Source organism: Phaenicophaeus curvirostris, chromosome 6 (genome assembly GCF_032191515.1).
Source record: "Phaenicophaeus curvirostris isolate KB17595 chromosome 6, BPBGC_Pcur_1.0, whole genome shotgun sequence".
In the NCBI taxonomy this organism is placed as follows: domain Eukaryota; kingdom Metazoa; phylum Chordata; class Aves; order Cuculiformes; family Cuculidae; genus Phaenicophaeus; species Phaenicophaeus curvirostris.
Window position 1 is genome coordinate 44,312,428 of NC_091397.1, and position 23,925 is coordinate 44,336,352.

A 23,925-nucleotide genomic window follows, 5' to 3' on the forward strand; every position below is an offset into this window, starting at 1 on the left:
GCAAGGAGGGATCCTCTTCATCCCAGTTCAGAACAAGTTGCCAGTGAAGGCAACAAACAGGTGGCCACTGCAGTCTTAGTGCTGCTTTGTAACTGAACAGTTCCCATCCAAACACCCCCTCATCATATACACTGCCAGTACTTGCCAAAGTACAAACACTGGTTGGCATCATCCTTCCTCTAGAAAATTTGTTAGGTACCTGCTACATTAAACTCAATGTGACGTTAAAGCAAGAGGAGAGAAAGGGCTCTGGTGAAAAGAAGCAAACAAAACAAGCTCATGCTGCTACAGAGCAGTGTAGTTTCCTGTTTTATTTTGGATTATTCTTCACAAAGTTGGACTCATATCTGATTTATCCATCCCCCGCAATGACAAAGCAGATCTGAAAGTTTTTTTTGATTACGAGCTGGCCGGAATTCTTTCCACAGAAGAGAAACAGAAAGTTTGGTAGCAGTCAGAAAATTAAATGGAACCATCTTCAAAGCAACAGTTTTTCAGCAATGCATAACTTTTCACAGCCTGCAACAGTGAACAAGAGACTACTGTAGATAAAAAGTTTGGTGGTCTTTACAACCTGCCCTTAAGATTCACTTGCTGCTTTACAGATTTGCAGTCAATAGTGGTAAAACTTATCACCTGACCAAAATGGCAAAACCTGAAGTGTTCAAGTCAGTTGGTCAAACTGCAGTTCATAGGTTTACTCCTGAACAGCATTGCAAGGTTCATGAAAATAACAAAATTGTGTTTTTTCAAAGATGTGAAGAACATTATGTATATGTGACAGATGGATCTGTGAACTGGAACATCTCCTCATCATACAAGTCTTCTGGTAGTTTCTCATCTCCATCAGCAAAAAATGTAGGGAACGGAGGGTTTTTATTGTATTCCTTGCAAGTAGGCAACTTGCTGTCTCTGACCTAAAAACCAGGAGGGGGAAGTGTGGCATTAATAAATTTTCCAGAAGACTTTGAGACAGTATTAACACTAGAAATTAAAGAAATTAACTTGCAAACGTAAGGAAAAAACCCCAAACAGCATTCACATTACACCTGTTTATTCCATGTATAATCACCACTTATTTTAATACCAACCCCAGCTACTGAATTTAACATTTTGTACCTGTCGTTAAGGAGTTTGAGAAGACACTGGGGGAGAATCAAAACCTAGTCTCATTAATTCATTCCTCAGTATTTTAAAATGTTTTTAAAAGTGTCATGTTTAAACTGTTTATATCACACAGTACTTTCCTATATGACATATCAAGTTATATCATGCAAAGGAATCACCTCTTCAACAACCAAGACAAGCTTTTGTATTAACAACACAAACAACGTAAGGCAACTAATTTTGCAAAGTTATCTGCACGTGCTGTACTTAGGCTCTCTGGCTACTGCAGAGCTATTCAGTGACTGCAGATTTAAGCATCTAGAATTCTTTACCCAGGAATCAGTACCCAAGTTTGCAGAACATGAGCTTTTAAGAAAGTTAACTTCCAAGAACTGTAGTGCCACAGAGAAATAACTTTCCTTTACTGACCTCTCTCCATGTGAAAAGATTTACTATCTATCCCCTGAAATTCTGATATCTGAAGAAAATTAGCAGCTAGAATTATCAGCAAAAAGCAGTTTGTCTGCAGGAGAAGATAGAAAGCTGTAGTATCTCTGAAGAAAAAAAGAGCTACAAATTCTCAAGGGATGAAATTTAATTTAAAATTGAATTCTTCGTTTCTACATTGTTACACTTGATCTTCATCCTGAGCTGTAATAATCCCTTTCAGTCACCATATTCAACTGGATTAAAAAAAAAAAAAGTACAAATAGATTAGACAAAAATTTAGCATGGAGAAGATTAGCTCTTCCTCCTTTTTTTTTTTTTTTGGTGTGCTTTTAAAGAACAGAAAGCTTGTTCTTAGTTGAACAAAAACGTCACATAAGACAATTGTGACTTAGAAATTACATAAAACAATTTTATGCCCACTGACATTCCTGTCCTGACAACACTATATTTACCAGATTCATATCTGCTATTACTTGAGCCTTTCCCAAAGTCCATGAGGATTCCTGCAGATGAAGTACACAATAAATTTGACTTAAACATCAGCTTCTGAAAAACAGTGGGTTTGTGTTTTCCTTTGTTTTTTTCCTGAGGAATTTCCAACTGCTTTCTAAGTGCAGATTTGATAAACAAAAGAAAACCTTTTGCTAAGAATGAGGGGGCAAAGGGCTCAACATGTTGTATTGGTTAGGAAGGCTACCTCACTTTTTGAGTAGATCTCTTCTACCAGACACCTCCCTATTAAAAGTGTTCTCTATTCACTTAGAAATTGTCACGCTTAACTATGAAAGTACCCGTGTTCCAGGCAGACAGCAATCTACATTAATATATCCACATGGAATAAAGCAGGTCGAGGTCCTAATCCAAAGACCTTTTCTGCAACAGACCCAGCAGGAGTGAGTTCAGAAGAAACAGTGAGATAGTTTCAACAGTGCCATCTGAACTGCTGAAGCTAAGAAGTCACCTTCTCTTTCAATATGCTGCTGTCATTTCTTTTTCTAGCTGAAACCATGTTTTAATAACTTTGCCAGTTACCTATTATTTCCCTTGCTCCTTTCTATTTTACTCCCTAATCCTGTTACATATCATTAGCCTTCTTTGTCAACAGCAACCCCCCCGCCAAGTCTCTACACAAGTTACGATAATATCAGGAAGATGAGAATAAATAATTTGATTTCTGATAACTTGTTTATTTCATATGCATCTTATTAAAATCTTATTCATGTCAGCATTTTGTTATTTTGTGTTATTCTCATAATGAAATAACATGTGCTGCTACATACAGGCTGTGTCATTACAGGGAGTTTTGGACATCTGAAGAGTGAAAGGAATTTAAATTTTTTCCCTTTTCTTAGAACAACTTCTTGTCATAAGACTTATGAGCAAGACATCTACACTTAACTGAAGGCAAATCCAACAGCCTAATCTTTGTCCTGTATTAGTTTATCTAAATAAATGTAAGATTTCTGTTCAGCCTTAACATTGCATTTTACAGTTTAATCTCAAGTGTCATTTTGCAGATGGTGCCTCTTTTGTGATAAGGAGAATTCTTAAAGTAGATTCTCAAGAAACATTTTCAACAGATCATTGTTGCTTTTGGAGGAGTGCAATTGTTTGACTGTGCCCCTTCCAGACTTCTCAGAAGCTTGACAGATCCCAGAGGCACGCGCCACATCTGATGTTAAAACTAGTTTCTTCTGATATGCTCTTTCGATTGGTATAATTGACAATATTCCTTTTGACTGTTGAAAACTACAGCTCTTTTTCCATTTTTGCCTACGTTCACTGCTTTGAAATGCAATTTAAGTTCTACTCCTGAAGCAGTATCTTAGAGCATCACTACTAAACTAAAGAAAACATTTCCCCTTCTCCCTTCTAAGATTCAAAAATTGTTAGACAGGTATTACTATTATTATTCCTATCAAAAAGAAGAACTCAATTTTATTTTAAATCTGCAAGTACCTATTAGCAACTTCAAGCATGGAATGATTTTTCTGTCTTCTCAAGAGAACTACTGAATTCCTTTACATTTATGAAGGACACAGCCTATCAATACTCTATGTATTAGCTCAGACTCCTGCACAGTAACTTCACAATATTATCAAGGAACTAAATGGTACACAGCAGCAGCTACGCTTGTCTGTACAAGCTTGTACGCAGACAAGAACTACATGTGACCCAGTGCAGCTCTTCTTGCTCTCCAAGTAACCTTCTGAGAGCAGCCTTAACAAACGAAAACATGCCACTGAATGTCTTTCACCCTACTTGTGAAAGTCAAAAAAACAAGGTCAAAACCCAAGGCTGCATAACTTGATCTGTATGGGTCCCTTCTAACTTCAGATATTCTATGATTCTACAAAAAAACTGCCTCACAGCAAAGAATTAAAAACATAGCAAATAACATTCCACTTGCTTGTTTCCCAAACATTTGAAGATAACAAAATATTTTTTTACATTCTGTGCTGAAACTGCATTATAAGGAATTGATTTGGTAGTCTTTTACAGCAAGCCTATACAAATAATTAACATACAAACTTCCCTCATAACTGCTTTGAGCCTCTAAGAAAAAAATCATGTCTACAACTCAATCTTTGATGTGAGATCATTAAACTATGAACAAATATTTTTGTGCAGTTTTCCTGCTAATGTACATCCAGCGTGATTTGATTACAATGGATAGCAATGACCCCACTCAGTATACTAGTGGAAAAAAAATTTTTTATAAAAGAGGAATCTCATGACATTAGAATGAGTTTTAATAACCTTATTCCTCAAATCTTGTGAATTTAGCTCTCACCCAAAGAAGGAATCGGGCTGAGACTCCAGTTGGTTCTTACAATCCATAAAAATATTCACAGTTTAATTTAATATAACATAAACACTTGGCTCGCTTAACTACTATATTAATGCTGCTATATATTATAGTTCACTAAACTGTAGATAGATAGTGTGTATAGTAGTGTACATATGCTACAGTATATTCCCTGTGAAGTTTTTTATTGAGAAAAATACTAGAGAAACATGAAATTGAGCTGGTTGGGATTTTGACAGTAAACCACTAGAACAGTCAGGGTTTTGCAGACACTTAAAACTGCACACATGCATGTCCCATATATTGACAGCAAAACAGGCAGCATAAACAAATACAAATTCAGAAATCTATTTTCATGAACTAGTTACTATAGTTTTAAACAGGCATTAAAACTCAATGCTTAAGTCACAATTCACATTTGCAGTTTAACAGGGCTTCAGGCCGTGTTAGCAACCACAGCAAAGAATGCAAGTTGGTTGTTAAACAGGAAAACGTGTTTAAATAGAGAAAATGTTAGAAATTATCTCCTCAGGTATTACACATTACCTAGCTCTGATTGTATGCCATTTTTTGAAGCTAGACAGAAAATTGAATTCAAGAACTATATTCATTTCTGTCCAGCCTTATTTTTCTGACCAGCCTCACTCAGTCTTAAGAAACCCACCATTAACAACAACAACAACAACAAAAAAAACCAAACAACCCTCCAAACAACTCTACTATGGTGCCCAAGGCATCAGACAGGGAACTCAATAGAAGTCAAGGCATAACACTACTCCTGCACGTTTCTAGTCTGAGCTCAGCACATTCAACTCTGGCATCAGCAGCTAGAAACACAGACGGTAATATTGGCAAGTGTGATATAAAAGAAAGTAAATGCAAACTACTACAGGCTTCTCTAAGAGTTACACAGGTTTGCCAGAATTCCTGGTTTAATGAGAAGTCATGTATTCAAAGTGATCAACATTGAATGTCCTAAGAAAATCAAGTGCTTTAAAATTAGGATAGTCTAAAACATTATGAAATATAAACTATAACATCCTGTATTATAATGTATCATATTAGAGTATCTCTTCCATTATAAAGTATCTATTCAAAAATGGAATTAGTCTTGTGCTTCTCTCTTGAATGACTGAAGAGAAATCAAGGGTCAAAAGCTTCTAAAAGGAAAAATTTAGGTTTTTCTTCTAGGAGGTCAACACCATAGACAGTAACTCCATGCTTTGTAACCTAAGATACACCAAGAGAAACGGGTTATTACTTGAGGTAGGCTAGCTCGACAGTTACTGCGATGTTACTCTTGTAACAGAAAAATTCCATAAGTTCCAGAGTAACACTGAAGTTTCTTAATTTTATTAGACCTTGTCACTGAGAAAGAAATCTATGCTAAAATAAGCTTTTTTGAAGAGTTTTCCGGTTGGCTAGAAACATTACTTATGTCAGTTATTGGCATGCATGCCTCAGTGTGCAACATCAAATGAAAACTGATTTCTAATTAAACCAGGAATCCATCATCCTACTACTGTGCACTTTTTCTGCTGAAAATGAAACATGAGAAATTTAAGTGCTTCATCTCTGTCTGGATACAGCGCTGATACACTCAGTTTCCAAAAATATGTAACACACAAAATAAATATATGCTTCAAGGTGCATGGTGTTTTTAATGGTTACCAAGCAACACAGAGTGGGTTCCAAACACCAATCCCTTCCTCTTAGGAGCCACACACGAGAGAAAAATATTATGCGGTATTCTACTTTCTGAGCTCAGACAGAAGAATCCACATCCCCCAGACGTTAGTCCTACTTAATCATAGGCAGATACTTAGTGGAATGAACAGTATATATTTCCCAACAGCAATAATACCTACTACTGTACCTTCATCTCAAAACAGGATTACTGGATTATTTATTACTAAAAAGCCATGAAAGTCTGAGCATGTAGCGCTTTGATCAAGATCTTTCAAATATTATATTATGCTAATCAAAGAGCTCCAAGACATGAAACATCTCATTCTTCGCATGGATCCTAAAATCTCATTTCTAGTAATGGAATTAGCTACAATTCTGAAAAGTGCACGTCAAAATGCATACTTGAAAATAATTGGACTTCAAAGTTGTAGGTAACTATGATTTGAAACAGTTTCACACATAACCAGCTAGCAAATTCAACCAATACAGATTCTATATCTTGTAGACATAGAATCATAGAACAGTTTGGATTCGAAGGCACCATGAAGGTCATATAATTCAACCACCCTGCAATGAACAGGGACACCTTCAACTAGATGAGGTTGCTTGAGAGTTTCCAGGGATAAGGCACCTAACACCTCTCTGGGCAAGCTGTTCCAGTGTTTCACCACCCTCAGCCCAACAAATTTCTTCCTAATATCTAGTCTAAACTTCTTGTCTTTTAATTTAAAAACATTACCCCTTGTCCTATTGCTACAGGCTTTGCCAAAAACTTTTCCCCGTCTTTCTTAAAAGCCAGCCCCCTTTATGTCTCCTCCTGTACCTCAGCTGCTCCTTGGAAAGGTAACTGTATGGGAATGTTTGAATAATCATTAAAGCAGTGCTTGCTGTGTATTTCTGTTCATGAATACAGCCCTTAAATAATATTCTGCAAATCCCACCATTGTGCTATTCACTCAGGTTAAAAGGAGACAGATCCAGCCCTGAGACACTTAACACCGGGTTACAGTGACTGTGGTGGATTATCACGGGCTGCATGGGTGTACAACCTCAGTGCAAAGCTAAGAATGAGACATTTAGAGTAACTGGTGACCCTCCGCCCCACACTCTTTCATAGAACTACTCCTACTGACCTTTAATTCAATGGTACAAGATGGGACTCTGAAGAAAAGAAGATTGCATTCAACCTATGTTTTTCCTTTTATAAGAAGAGAATTGGAGAGAGCTTCCGAGTCACTAATAACGGTAAGTTTAAACTAGTAAACATACCTTCACCAGGCAATTTGTGTGACCTGGAACAGATCCGTTTACATAAATAATGTCATGTTTTGTGTTTATCCTCCACACCTACAAGACAAAAAACCCCAGATATTAAACTCATTTTGCAGACCGTTCCCAGTTCTACCAACAGTAGCCCAGCAAAACACAAACTGATTAACTGGAGGTGGTACTCTGGGGGAGAAGAATGCTCTACAAAAGTCTAAAAAGGCCACAAAATTCTGTCACACACAACTTCTAAATGCAGGAACTATTAAACAGTGTTAAAGGGCTTGAGATCTGGCTATATTTGGTAAAGCACCCTTTCATTCAGCATAACGCCAACTGAGGTTCCAATTCTCATTTCCCTCTAATAAAAACAACTCTTGAAAAACATCAGAGGTGATAAATTAAAACAAATATCCTCATAAAAATGTTACTGCAACCATTTGCTAATTTCTTAATCCTATGAGGTGCTCATCTGAAGACGCATGTTTTATGTTATGAAACACTGATTTTAGTTAGCAGAGAGCGGCAGCAGCAGTACATTTCTTTTACAAACTAGAAGTTAATATATTTTTCACACAAACTGCACAGGCTGCATTCAGAGACAGAGAACACTAGCTCTAATAGCCCAGGAACTGCGGCAGGAATGTACCCATCAGGATCTAGACAGAAACTTTTGCACATGAAAGCAAAGTTAAGACTTCAAACAACTCAGACCTGTGCTGGGTTTGAACAAGTGGAATAGGCATAAAGCATTAACTCAAGGTCACCAAAAGCCAAACTGTTCAAACACTTCAAAGGCAGAAGTTAAGGGAGACAGTGAAAAACACATCACGTACAGAAGTACCACCCAAAATCCCCAGGGTGCAAAGGGAGTTCAGGTAACTTATCTGTAAACCAAAAGAAGACAGGAGCACACATTTGCTCTCTTGTCTTTGCAGCTTGCTTACAAGATGCATCTGTCCCAATTCTGACAGAAAAGACATGAAGACAAGGCCGCATGGCTAAGCCATTGCTTGGCACTGCAATCACCTTATATACATTCTAGTACACTCAGAACTCACCTTTAATCCAAAAGATGTCCTATAGATGTTACCCATTCTACCAGGCATTTTCTTTCCGCGATAAACTTTGGCAGCTTTCTAGGTAAGAACAGGGCCAAAAAGTCAGGTAACTGCAAGAGGTACATCTACAAACTCAAGAGCAGCAAGAAAGAAAACATGCTGGTATTTCCCATGTTGAAAATATTTAATATTGAAAATATCTAATATTCATTAGCATCCCAAATTTCCACTTAGTGAAAACCAAGAAAACGCCTTTTTCTAAAACTCCTGTCAACACAAGACTCTCATGTATACCACTGACCACAGCAACTGGCACCCTTCCTAAACTACTTGTGGATATTACCACAGAACTCTAGAGGAGTCCTTCTCACAGAGGCTGCCAAAATTAACATATACTGTAGCTTTTCCTCCCCTCTCCCCAATCCATGAGTTTTATACTGATGCAAACCAGACCTTTCCAAAATATGTATTTTTGAGAACAGAATTTTTAATTACTTCCCCTGCTACTGCTTAGTCTCTGTATCCCATTTTTGTTTGGCTGGGTGTAACAGGGGGAACACTGGTGGAAAAGGCAAGGCAGGAATAGCTGCAGTAATTTTCAATTCTGCAGTATTACCTGGGGATTTGTCCAAGTCTCCTGTACCACTCTATTATTAATAAAGTTGTTTTTTTAAACTTAGGTGACAGTCATGATTTCAGGAAATCAACTGCAATAAAGTTCTAGGGACTTGATGCTGTATTAAAGAACGCAAAGTAACTTAAATATCTGAGGTGGTCAAGACTAGACTGGAAAATAAAAATTAGGGCCTTTTTTTTCCTCCTATCACATACTTCCATCTTGTTTCCTTTTCATCCTACCTATTTCCAATTCTATTTGTCATTCTACACACTTTGTGGAATTATATGCAGTGTTACTGCTCAAGACATTCTGATTTAAGGAAAAGTAAAGAGGGGTTATTTTTTTAAGGATGAATACCATCTGCTAAGACAAAGTTTTGAATGTTCACATATTTACATTCTTCAGTCTTCAGAGAAAACAGTGCCAGGAGTAGAATTCATTTCCCAGTTGAAATGAAGGACTACAAATCAGTACTGTATACTTTTACAGTCTCAATTACTCAAACTTGTTGTTCAATGTCTTTTTCCTTTTAGTATTGTCTTAAGCATTTTTAATAATTTTTTAATTCTTATTTTAATTTCTCCAAGAAAATTACAGACATTTCAGGTTCAATACTGTGATTCAGGTGGTCTTAATTCTGTACAATAAAGCTAGTTTGAAAAATCCCTCTTTGTTGGCCCTAAATGCTCTGCAATCTTTATAGGGATGAAGTTTTAAATGCATCTGTTCCAAAGCTTTTAAACTAATATGGTTTATAGCGTAAAATTTAAAAAACATTACTCTTTGCTTAAAAATGCTAAGAGGCCAACAAACTATTTTGGTATTGAGAGAGTTCTGCACAAGTCAGGCATGGTGATAAAAGTAACTAGGGTTCCAAAGGAATAGTACAATATCTACAGTTTAACTAATGAGTAAATTCCTTCCAAATAAATGCTGTGATAAAAGATTCTTAAACTCCCTTTGAAGCATGAAGACTATTTCTCTCAGCTATAATACAAAATATCACAATTTGCACCGCTACAATGTGTTTGCTCACTTAACAGCAATATAGAACATTCATAAACTGAGGCATAAGCAAACAGGCATCTACATTCCTCACTATGCTGGTTTCTGAGCATCCTTCGAAACAGCTAGGATTATCTGCTATCACAGAGCAGATGGTAACAGCCAGATATCATGAAATTGTTCATTTTTAGTAAGCAATTCTAAAAAAACTGAAGAATGTTTGAACAGGAAATAAGAATCCTCACATTGGTAGATAATGCTCCAGGACGTCTGTGAGTTTTTGTCTGGCCGTGGCTCGCAGGCTGGCCTTTAAATCCCCACCTTTTCATGACACCTTGAAATCCTTTACCAATTCTGAAAAGAAAAACAATTTAGAAAGAAGCCTGGGTTAATCAGACTTAAGGTTTCTAGCAATAACCATTAATTTCAGTCAGACTCATGATCTTTTTACCTTTAGCAAAGCTCAGCAGAGAGACTATTTTAAAACAAAAAAACCCTGTATTTTACACTATATACATATCCTAATGCAACACTTAAATGTTGCTCTAGAGAATATGAAGCACCAGAAGAGAGTGAAATGGGCAAAAAGACTAACACATAATGCTCCTTCCTGTGATGGTCCTCAATACATTGTACCATAATGAAGCTTTCACCAAGTGGACACCAGAACAAACAAAAAATCCAGTAAAAACATTCAAATGAAAAGGATTTGTATAATAACATATGTCAAAACTTAATGACAGGCCCTAAGCATCAAGAGAACAGAGAGACAGCTGCTTATACTAGCATAAAAATAAACCAAGGAATACTTGTTTTCCAAACTACAACAGACTCATGATCTGAAAACAGTTTTATGTGTAGTAAAAACACTTAATTCTTTTGATCTGTACTCATTTGACAAGTGAAGTCTAAAAGGCAATAGCAAATAAATCACACTTTCAGAGTCCACGCCTTAATCTTTGAGGCATATGATAGCATTATCGGCTTTGGAGTTCTCTCTCTACTGCAGGAACAGACTCACTAGGAAAAAACTGCTTTACCACTGCACAAAAGAAAAGCTGACTAAAGTATGTGTTTAAATTCGCATTGTCCGTTTCCAAAAGGAAAAGTCTGAATACAGGGTTTATGGCTGCACTACGATTTAAGTAATTTGACAAGATGATCCTTTTCCTCCAATTCAGAGAAATCCTTTCTCTGCTAATGTGTTTGACAACATCATGGTCCTCTTTGTTCAAGCATTAGAACCTTCCAGCCAAACACAGGAAGATAAAACCAGCATACATAAGCATACATACAGCCCGCTCTGTATATAGATGATATTTTGCTGACTCCCCTGATCAGAAAAGCACTACCATTAAAAACAAGAGAAAATATACAAGTGTACAAAATACCAACATTCAAAAAACCCTAGATTCTTTCCTATTGCAGTTTGAATAATTCTCCTCTGATTGCTGGTCTAGTTCCCTAGAGTGACTGAAACTACGCTCAAAACCAATGGAAAGACTCCCTAAAGTCATAAAACTGCAAGGAAACAAAACTGGTACAACCATGGTATCAACCTCTGTTATTCTTTATCCTGTTCTGAACCTAGTGGTTCAGAAAAATTTGGCACAGAAAAACAATACCTAAACAATATCTAAAATTTGGCACAGAAAAACAATACCTAATTGTTTGAAATAAAAATCACTGGTTAGAAACTAATGAGGTTTTTTTGTCTCCTTTCATACAACTAACTAAAGAAATGCTAGAACATGATTAAAGTTGTGGTATGTTCCTTTGGCTTGCCAGTAGGCCAGTTATGCAAGTGTGTGTCACCAGAATGAGAGTCTGTCAAGGCCAGCAGATAGTTACATTAGTTTCTCATCAATCATCTTATTTTAAAATCTTGCAGTAACAATCACTGATAGTTGTGAAAAAAAGGTTTGAAAAATACTCATACTTCAATAGAGGCTCAAAATTTGTCTTTTTCTATGTCTGCAGATTGCTGAGGGATTAGTAACGCTAACATTTCTGCAGCAGAAACTGAGCTATAGGAAAACTTCTATCTGTTCTGCCAAGATGCTATTTATTTCCTTAAAACTTTCTATTACTGGCCATGTTTTCCAAGTGGACTATGGGCATCTCTAGCTGGAAGATGGAATTAGCTAACTCCCCAAAACTAACTGCAAGTGTGTTGCAGAACAGCTGTGCAGCTATCAGAGCAAGCAGACTGGGAGCATGATTAATTCTTCAGCTGCAGAAATGTACTTGGAATTCACAGAAAACTATACAAACCACTGAAAGCTACCATTTTAAAAGAAAATGGTACTGCCAACTTTAATCAAGAAGCGTATATCCTTGATGTCACGAAACCACACCAATGTTTCATTTAGATTGTTAATTTTTAGACATGAACAATTTAGAATACTGTAAATTGCACTTTTTAATAAAACAAAAATATAAGAAAGTTAATATTTGTAAAAGTTGCATTTTGAAAAAAAATTTAATTTATCAAATACGATATCTTCAGAAAGAAGTGATTATATCATAAGACAGTTGCTAACTTAATGATTCATACAATTCTTCAATTCAATCATACAATGCTTTTTGGTCTTTCCGATCACACAAGTATTTTCCAGAGAAAAACAACTCAGACTTTACAATACTGAAGCCTTAGGAAATTTATAGGAAGTATGGCCAAACTAAAAAAAAAAAAAAATCACTCTGCTAAACCTCAAAATTCTCATACACCTGTTGATTGGAATCTCCAACATCTGAAATGTTCTCACTATAGTCACCAAAATATATCTCACTGCTGAAATTAGAGTACTTCATAATGTATAATGCTTTGCTATCATCTACTAAGGTTCTTTCCTCATTGTAGTTCAGTAAGTTTTAGAACAATTTCATTTTTTCATTTGTGAAGAACTGACTGAAAGTCCCAATTACCTACAAATACATATTATCTTATAACTTTTTTAACATTATTCTATTCAACATGACCATCACCACCGCAATTAAAGATAAAACCAAGTTTTTATTAATTAAGAAGAAGTAATATTTTTAATTTATTTTGGAGGTTTTTTATAACTTTAAAAGAATAAACAATGTTTAATGCTTTTTAAACACATGAAATGATGAAAAACAATTACACAGTGTATTTCTTCCTATACTCATGCCCTACCTGAAATAAAGCTGGAACCAGAAAAAACCTACAGGATTATGTAAGTCAAACACCAAGTTTAAATAAAGTAAGGAACTACTAACTTCTATTTAAATCAAATTTAGAAAGGAAGACTGTTCAACTAAGCACTTAGTAGCTCAGCCAATATACCTCAAGCATTCTAGAATAGTGTTTTTCCAACCTAAATCCACCTTGATGTGACTGTGATCTGTTCTCAGACAAACGGCGGATGCCTCTATTATATGCAAAACCTTTTATGAATAAATTTTCCAAGACACAAAAAATATTTGTATTTCTAATGCAAAGAATTTATATTCTTCTGCATGAAATGGGAAGCGCTTTTTAAACTCATATTAATCTTATATAAAAATAAGAACAGAATTTAAGGTGCATGCTGTTCAATAATTGCAATACATACTACTTTATACAAACTATATATTTATATATTATTTTTTGTATATTATATACACTGTCCTAAGTAATTTCACATTAGCCGAGCTATGTATAAAATATACCAACTAAACACACACCTTTCCTGGAGTTACTTTTCTTATGATGATCTGCATCACAATTTAATTTAACAGTGCATCGAAAGAATCCTTGACTTCCCATCAAAACTACTGATATCCCACTACAACCTGTTGTTTAAAGTTTGTCAGATCTTTATAAAGAAACACAATACCATTCCGATTTAGAACAAACTCAAACATTCATAAGAAGTAACTCCTAAATCTCTTAACAAGCATAGTAATTGCAACTTCAGACGTTTTCAAACAACATTAAGGTTTGTCAAAGTGGGATCTTAATCCAGAACCCTACATTTAGCAGAACTAATATCTGAATTTCACTCTGAAAGAATCAAGTTATGTGCTGTATCTGAGATATGATAATCAAGAACCTACATTGAAGTAGAACGTTTGTCATCCTATTTACACTGTTGTGATTTCTTGATAAGACAATTTCTAACTGTTGTCTTGGCTTGAATCAAGGACTCTACGTTTGTTCTGACAACAGTAACATCAAACAGCGTATCTGAACAAATAATCCATTCACGAGACCTATCTTTATTAGACTTATGTTCTTCAATACATGGAACTTAGTTTCTTACTTTACTTAGCTTCACTGAAGCATGACTACCTGAATCACAGAAAGGAACCACAGGCAGCAATGACGTTATGCAAAATGAAGACACACAAATGTTAAATGAAAGGAAAAGAATCTTTCTGTAGAATTAAAAATAGAGTTTAATTAGACACAGTTGTTCTGTTCTCACCTGCAGGAAAGCAGCTGTTCAGGTCAATCATCTAATTTTGTACAAAACCTCATTTTCCATGTTTGACAGAAGTAAAATGCCAGTATCTAATGAGCCAACTTTAATTTAGAAAACTACTGGAATAAAACACTCTACTTAAGCAACAATTTAGTTTGCTGTTAACTCTTCAAACTCAGCTGATTTAAAAGACAATTATTTAGATGCTGTAGAGGAAAATGATTCCAACTACTTAGTCAAATAATTTCAGACAATCATAGAACACACTTTCAGGCTCAGATGACACCGTTAACATCACAAAGCTTAAATACACCAGAATCACCACTCAATACTGACACATTTCAAACAAAATTACTGTTGGCTTTGAATCTGGAATGGCAAGATTTCTGATGTTCCAAAGTTTTCCAGAAATGTTCAGGAAACAGGTTGTGAAGTGGCAGAAAATGGAAGAATACAACAACTGCATTTCTGGGCTACCACTGTAAGGCATGGTCTCACCTCTGCCTATCCCCACATTTTGGTCATCTTTGTACAAGTGTAGGAGCTCACTCAGCTGATCTGCAAGCTGGGACATGCAACTGATACAGCTGAAAACTAACCCAGTGAAGAATACAGGTTATCTCACACTGATCTCGTCCTTCACATAACTCAGGACACCAGTACCAGCAACAGAAGGTCAATGGGAACTCTGTGGGAGTGAGCACTACCTCCTCTTTGGGCAGCAGCCTCTACTAGGCCAGCTTAAAAAGGTTGCAGAAGTGCAGCCTGTGAGAGAAGTGCTTCCATACGGTGCTATGTACTTTAGCCCAAAGCACATTAGGGCTAAACCAGACCATTAAGCCACAGGAATTCTGAAGTTTACTGCAGTCCCAAAAAGAGCATTAAGCCTTTGTACATTTTTGAAGCATACCTCAAACACCAAGGAAAAGTCTGGTCATTAAGCATAGCTATAAAACTTAAGGATTGTGCTTTTAAACAGCTGAAAATAAGTACTAAGGAAAAAAGTAAACACTAAGGAAGACTGACAGCGTGCAGATGCACTGCCTACTGTCAGAGCTCTAAAAGCTACTCATACTGTGCTGAACAAATTACATGGCTTCAAATAAAACCAAACTGCATACGTCTTTAACTGAACCCTCTCATTTCTGCAAGAGTGTTTTTCTTCACAGAGGTACAAGTGAATCAAAACATTTCAAAAGACTGACAAAAACATTTGCAAGGAAAGTTTAAAAGCAGACAGTCGTAAAGAAACACCCTACACTTTGGTAACAAAATCAAGATGCTAACCAAGGCTTCTGAAATGTCATGGAAGCAGCTTGTTCAAGCTACAATAACTACGAAAAGCTTGCTCATTTTTAAGGAGCATATTTTTGACTTATGTCTTGGCAGAAGGAAGCATATGAAAGGTTATCTTGCTCAGCTGAATCGTTAGAGTCGGTAAAAATTTAAAATATCCTTTATATTCCACTGTATTACCTACTCATTGAGGTGACATTAGTTTTCTTTCTTTCCTTTTTAAATGAATAGTTACAATTAATCATGCTATTAACAACAGTGCTATCATCATCTATATGGTTTCAAACACTGCACACTTCAATGTTTTCACCAGTAAAACAAAATTACTGACAATCTTAAAAACGTAAAGTACAAGTTCATGTAAAAATATTTCTAAAGAATATATTAGCAGTGATAGCACATTTTCAGGAATTATTGTCTTTTAAGTCCATAATGGTTTGAATCAGGAAGATGGAGTTGCAGGAGGAAGAAGAGGAAGTCAATCTGTGTCCCCTTACCACAACCCAGTAAGTATATCTTTTAGTACCTTTTCAAAAATGTCCCTGTCACTTAGGATATTTCAAGTACCTACATCATTCAGAAAGTGGGACTTTAGAGAGCTTGCCAAGTTCCATCTTAGTTCAGCAGAGAGAAACCGACTTCTCTTGAGGAGGGTTCAGAACACAAGTCTAGCATGAAGTACATTTTCATTTCTCCCTCACAGCGCTGCTGAAATGCTGTATCATTCCCAAGATAATTTTTTTACTCTACACTGAAGCATTTCTTGGATATTTTTCTGACATTGTGAAATCTGTACTTACAGGTACAGTAACTAAGAACGATGGATACAGTATTCTGGTAAATAATTAAAAAACAAACTCTATTCAAGAATGAAACCACACAATGCTGGATGAAGCTGCACTGAATAAAGTAAAAGACCCCAAAAAAATGAACTCTTGGGTAAAAGAATAAATTATATTACTAAATTTAAGGGAATATGATAAATGCAGCATTTCAGAAAAGTGAAAATTACTAAGACAGATTAAAGTAGAAATCAGAATGCAAGTAGGTCACAGAAAAAGGTTAAAGCTCCCCTGGATATAGAATGACTGGAATCATTAGAAAACCCATGATAAAAACAAAAGACCTTTTTCTTCAGCTTAAGAATATTTTCTTCTCCTTTTATGTTAGGCACCTGTATATTAGGATTACATGTAATATACTATTAAAAGCAGCAGTGCAAACAAAAATCTAATTTCTGAAATAGGATCAAAGAAATAAATATCAGGAGAAAACCGATCAGAAATGGATGGGTTCACTGAACATGACCATGAAGCCACTCTATTTTTAGCTTGCTAGTATTTTCAAATACATACAGCAAGACACAAATCAATACCCTGTTGCTGCTTACCAGTACCTCTTACTTTGCCAAAAAAACCCTTTCCTAGTTGCTGAATTAAATCTAGAAAAACAAAGCTTTTCTGCATTAATAAAGTGTGACACTTAATCTATATGGAATGACTACATTCCTAACGATGCTTTGCTTTGCAAACAAGCTATTGTCTCTTACAGGCTGTTCACTGAATGCAATTTAGAGGACGAACAGGTTACATACGAGATTGAAGTATTACATAAGTTTGACATAGAAAAATACTAATTCCAGGCAACTCTCAACCTCCTGTTCGCAATAGGTTGTCCTCATAGGTGTAGCTAGATTAAAACTGACTATTCAGCAGTACTGACATGGTCAGTTTCCCCATACATACAAAGTCCTGTGAGTAACGTTAGACGTTTACCAGTATTAGACATATGTGAGACAATTAAAATGGACGATATTTCAACAAGGTCAGTTGGGTATAATCTCCATCACATAAAAAATTAAACACCAAATGGAAAACGTTACCTTGATAGCACAACACAACAGAAGTATACTTCCCTGAAATATGGAGATGAGTTCTCTTGGGCAGTGGAAATCATGGATATAATAGAAGAGGCATGACTATTCTTTCTGGCAAGATGCCACTTTTTCTTTTGACACCCTCTACCACTTGAGCTCTAATTTGGCATTCACAGTCGTCTGAGAGGAAATCATTCCTCCCATGTTAAAGTGAAAGATCGTTAGCTGTTGCTGGCAGAGGAGATGAGCTGGAGCACGAGAGAAAACAAAACCAGAATTTGACCGCTCCGTTGTCTGGCTACACATATTCACTATCTTTCTGCTTTTCTTTCTGTTCAGGTGATACATATCTCTTTGCATCTCTTCACAAAATCAAAATTATGCACTCCTTCTGGGAACTGATGCCTTTCAGCCTTTATCCCCCACTTCTACATACCACAGATGCTGCTCATGCTAAGTTGAGTACCTCTTTCTTGAGCTATCTGTCAAGCCCTTCCTTGCTAATCATGTGTGTGCAACAGACAACACATGTAGAGCCACAGCCCAGACAGTACTTATTCACCCATTGTGTTCAAAATAAAAAATAAGCTTCAGCAAAGAGAGATAATTTGATATTTTTGATCCAATGCTTGAATGGATTTCTATTTTCTGCCACTACCCTGGCAACTGTATTTCAGCTTTTGTGAGCCATGAGTTCACGCCAAAGTAGGGGGTTGAGTGGGCGGGAATTCAACCACACTATTTGATAGATGAACCATAGACATTTAATCATTAGGGACTTACGTTTTTGCAGTGACATCCACGAACTGCCCTGGGCGGAAGTGAGCAGCATACAGAGGAGTGCCTACAAAAGAAGGGCAGAGATTATGTTCAACCAAGTGCTGAAATCATCAAACCACTATCCAGTCATTACTAGTCAGGGTAGATTATAGTCACAGGAAAGGAAACAAAATTTATTTTGATTCACATTTTATTTGTTCTTCTTTATAAACCTCATGGACTAAAACAGATGCTTTGTATTTACTGCCTAAGCACATTTCTCAGTTCCTAGCCCAATATCAGATGACTGGGAAGGAAGGGCTGGGGCTCTACTTGGACAGACTGCACTTCAGACACAGAGAGACAAAGTCCAAAATGCTTATTGGTTAAGAAATACAATAAATAAACTTGGAAAAAAAACAGAACATGCTACATTTATAAGTCCTAGCACTTCACAAGGTGGAAGGTTTAAAAAAAAACCAAAAAACCACAAAACCCCAAAATACTTACTTTAAAAAATGGGGTTACAAATAAAAAAAAAAACGTTTTGCAATGGTTCCTCAATGCAGCGTTTCCAAACTGAAGACTGTGACAGAAGTCACTTGGATGGGGTCTTGGGCAGCCTGACCTAGTGGGAGGTGTCCCTGCCCATCGCAGGGGAGTTGGAACTGGATGATCTTTAAGGCCCCTTCCAACCCAAATTCTTCTATGATTCTATGATTCTAAGTACAGTTTAATCCACTGGGGAAGTACCTATTCACCAGCCTTTAATGGAAGTAGTGCTACTGTCACTCAGTGACATCATTCACCTGACTGCCATTTCATTCACTTCCCTAAGGGCTTGTAGTATCAAAGTTTAATTTTAACCAAAGACGTATTTTGTCTTTAGTAGTTTTTCATCCAAGTGCAACACTCTTTTACTAGCAACAAAAGAAAAACAGAACTGCTATTAATTTATAATGAACTAAGTTATCAAGATCAATGCAGCTGCATCTTTACCAGTTTCCAGTCTAAGTCAATTAAAAAAAAATTTAATTGCTTCATTTCCACATCAATTTTCATGCCATTTTCAAATCTGTACGAATGCAAACTGAAAAAATGTAAATCTTTCCTAAGTCTGATGCATAAAAGTTCTCATATTATTCTATGTTACATTTATATGATCCATACACATCTGGTGCAAAATGTCTGTCAGCAGCAACTGACAAAAACATTATGTACATGAAGGATATTATAAACATAATAGACATACTGCAAAATCAGTGTACTGAATACTTCCAATTCTGCTTTATCTCAAATTTTTCCTTGTACCTATCAGTCCAGACTTCCTCTTCATGTCAGATTTTATTTTTATCAGTTACTGCACTGTTTTAAAAAGGTCTTCCAAAAAACTTCACTGCTGGCAAATAAAGATGTAATTCATTAGACTTTCCCACCCTACACAACTCTTTGGAAAATACCTAAAAGTGTCAAAAAGAACAAAATAAAAGCAACCTAAATATACTGTATGCTAAAACCTTAAAAACATAAAACTTCTCATTATGTCTCCAAACTTCTAATAGTGATTTTTAGTGAGAACATTTGTTATAACATGTTTTGACGCATTTCACTTTGCAGGCTGCCAGAAAAAACACCATATATGACTGCCATCAGTCCTACTTCTCAAGGCATCAAGAAGAGAAATACCTCAAACTTCAATTTAAGCTCCTGAGAAACATTACCACAAAATTCTCACTGCCCCATCTCATAAGGGTAATTGGAGAACTTCTGGTAAATGCATTCATATTTACTCCCAACAAGCAAGTCAAGATTAGACACATTTCTTTCTTAACTCAATGCTCATACTAGCTAGTTTGAGTCAGACTTCTTTTTTTGAGTAATGGAAACATACTGCCTAGGAAAAAGGAAAAATCTATTTCTCAACACCTTAAAAAGTAAAATCCATTTTCTAGCTTTTCCTCAAGAAAAAAGTTCATCTGTGTTCAACGACAAAAAATAAACACCTCAGCAATTTCCATAGAAAAAAAATGAAATACACTTCTAACTAGCTTTAGCTCTACAAGAAGTGGCAGACATTAAATGACTATGCATAGAATATTCAGTAGCTCAAAAAGATTACCTGGTTTAACTAGGGCATCATCTGTGACATTAAACATTGTAACTTTTTGCTTCCGTGGTACTCCAGCTTCTCTAAAAATTTCCATTGCAGACTCTGATTTCTGTAACAGAAAGCAGCCATAAAAAAGTTATCTTAAAATACCCAAGAAAGTATTATGGACGTCAACACTGTACAGAGGATCAGATATATCATTCTACACTTTTATCTTGAGACTATCATTTTAACTCTATATAAGATTAATTTAAAACTCCTGAGTCTGCATTTTATTTTGACAACCAGCTACATCAAATAAACAAGAGGGAGATGAAGATTTCTAAGATCACAAAAGGGAAACCGATCATTTAGAATGTATTTAAAATATATTACTGCTTTCTCATGACTTTCAAAGAGTTTTGTAGTAACTGAGAAGTATTTCGTCTTTGTCAAAGCTGCCAATTCCTTAGTTCCACACCACCACAAATAGCAGTTATTTACCTAACAAAACCAGGGAAATAAAGCCTGGTCTTCCAGAAACTTCTAGAAATGCTGAACTTCCCACAGAAGGGAGTCTAGAGTCTCAGGACAAAAATGAAAAATGAAGAATAAGATTATGATTCATGTATTTTTAAGATATATCAAGTACGCTCAGTGTCAAGCACTGCTGACTTACTAAAGAGGAACTCTTCTTTTTAGAGGACTCTGATGAAGTTAAAAATACTTCAAATTGTTCTCAGCTATTTTAAACAAAACAACTCACAGAAGAGCTGACCACTGAGATGATACCAAGCAAAGAAACAGTGATGCAGGAAAAGTGTAGCCATAGGAAAAAAACCAAAAAAAAGCAATGCAGTTGATTTTTCTTCAAATGAATTCTCCTACAAAGCAATTTAGGCATCTGACAACATGGTCACACTTGGGTAGTCACATCTCTGAGGTTCACTTCTCTGAAGATCTTTGCAGTTCTCTCTCTCAAAAATAGTTTTGTATATTTTAAGACAAAATTATGTGAATAACTTCAAAATCATTACCTACTTTATTTTGAGAAATATCCATGTTGCCTTTCCTTTTTGTTTTTAAAAATCTGCTAAAAATTGTAAGGACAATAGAGGAAGTTTTGTGAAGAGCAAGAGAAAATGATGATGATCTCAGATAGAAAACAGAAATTTTAACTTTATGAATCTATCCTTATATGAGGAGAAAGTGTGGATACAAAGTCTTTGAGAGTTAAAAGACGCTTTTTTGAGTTATTTGTCAACTTGAGTTCATAGTACAAAACACTTTATGGCTTTTTTTTTAAAAAAAAACCTCATGTATTTGAACTAAATACAAAATCTCCATGAAGACCACAAAGATTTGAGGTACCAGTGGAGGAAAGCTGTATTACACTGTAGAATCATAAAAAGCTTTGGATTGGAGAGGACCTTTACACGTAACCTAGTCCAGCACCCCTGCAGTGAGCAGGGACATCTTTAACTAGATCAGGTTGCTCAGGGCCCCATCCAACCTGACGTTGGATGTTTCCATGGCTGGGGCCTTCACTACTTCCCTGGGTAACCTGTTGTAGTATTCCACTATCCTCACTGTAAAAATTTCCTTCCTTATATCCAGTGTAAATCTGCCCCCACTTGGTTTAAAACCATTATTCCTTGTCCTGTCACAACAGGCCTTGCTAAAAAGTCTGTCCTCATCTTTCCTATAGGCATCCTTTAAGTACTGGATGGAAGAATATAAGAACTTAAAATAAAGAAATTCCCTTTCTACTAAACACGTGCTTACTGATCCTTTATTTCCACTGTTACATAAAACTGCCACCTCAGATGAGCTCTGTGCTCAGCATGGGTGCCTGGAAAGAGCTACCAGAGTTGAAGAAAAGCATAGTGAGGTTCAAAGAGTAAAAACTGCTTACATCTGACAAGTCCTACTATAGACCTGCACCATTCTACTTCAACATCAAATTTTCCTCAAGCAGTCAAGGCAAAGAGATATATTTCTACAAACAGAACACTGCAGTCTTCACAAAGCTTTCCTAAAAAGCAATACTGAAGAGAACACCGGGTGAATTCTCAGATGTTCTTATTTTTAAAAAGACCTACAATATCTTCCAGTACTACAGGAAAACGATTTATGTGCCCTCACTTCAGAGAAGCAGATATAATATTTCTGGAAAAAAAATTGTTAGAATACTGACAGAATTGCACTTTTGAGAATACTTTTTGTATTAAAAAAGTAATGAAAAATCTGTTCACTTGTAATAGACTGACATACATCAAGCTAAAAGGGGAAAAAAACTTGCTAAAAATGCAATACCCCCTATCATTTACTGAGTAATTTGACACTCCAAAGAAATACACAAAACTCTTTGTCAGTAAAACTACTGAGAGAATAATTAGATTGAATTCATTAAAAATCAGTAGCTGTGAGGAATCAGAGGAAGACAGATGTTCCTATAAGGAACTAACAGAAGATAAACTGCTTATGCTAATACAATACAGTATCATTCAGCTTTCTTTTAATTCTCCCTTTCAGACACTTTAAAGAGAAAAGAAACACTAAGAAGACTGATAAAAATAGGTAAGCAATGATTCAAACCTGCAGCTAAACCACAGAAAGACATGATTTGTTAGTATCTTAACAAGTAAAATTGTTCAGAATAGGCTTGCCAAATTCTTTATAAGAAATTACCTAGTTTATACAATGATGAAGATAACAACAATACAGAACTCAGTCTCAGGCCAGGTTCTCATCACAGACAGGTTTAAGGATATTTAATTAAATTCTTTATTAAAATCAGAGTCATCTATTAAATGAGTTTAAGTTCAACCAAATTAACAGGAGCTAACTTGGAAAAAGATATGTCCAAGAGAGTCTTTAACATAACTCAAGGATTTTTAGTAGTTTGACTTTTTAGGTAGTTTGGCTTTGAAGAAGTTTTCTTAGTTTACAAGTCCTGTTTAAATAGAATTTTTCTATATACTTCCTTGCTTCCTGCAAATTTTTAGTCTGACACTATGTTGGAATCACCCATAACATCATCTTTACGAAAAGATCAACTGCAAGGACTCTAATGTGCATAACACAACCTGAAAATTATTGTTCACAAGATTCTTGCATGTATTAAACTAAGTTAACAGAAAAGAAAGAACACAGCTGTGATTTCTCCCGGAAAAATGTCACACCTGGAAAGTGGAAATGGACTAAAGGAACAGGAAGGACATCTGAAAAGTACAAGCAATGACGCTGAAACACAGCATAAGCTTACTGAAAAAAAGAAAGATACTTTAAAATACAAGCCTGCTTAAAATCAGCAGAATAAAAGTCAACAGATTTACCAAAAGAAAGAAGCTCCTTCTTATCTTATCTCCACTAGAGCAAAAACAAGAACACAGATTAATTGTGAGGCTCTGGGACAACCTTCTTTAAAAAAGGGAAATATTTGTCCTCAAAAAGCCACAATAAC

General features: G+C 35.8%; 1 protein-coding gene across 1 annotated transcript in view; it reads right to left on the reverse strand.

Annotated features, from left to right (window-relative positions):
* Positions 1–296: 296 nt before the first annotated feature.
* The window catches only part of MRPL3 (mitochondrial ribosomal protein L3), a 29,143-nt gene continuing 5,514 nt past the window's right edge, over positions 297–23,925 (reverse strand). Inside the window, exons 5-10 of the mRNA XM_069860017.1 lie at positions 20,490–20,589; positions 18,395–18,455; positions 10,252–10,360; positions 8,383–8,460; positions 7,325–7,402; positions 297–917 (exon numbers count right to left, since the gene is read on the reverse strand). Of these exons, the coding sequence (XP_069716118.1) occupies positions 768–917; positions 7,325–7,402; positions 8,383–8,460; positions 10,252–10,360; positions 18,395–18,455; positions 20,490–20,589 (576 nt within the window). The 3' untranslated portion in view covers positions 297–767. The remainder of the gene's footprint in view (positions 918–7,324; positions 7,403–8,382; positions 8,461–10,251; positions 10,361–18,394; positions 18,456–20,489; positions 20,590–23,925) is intronic.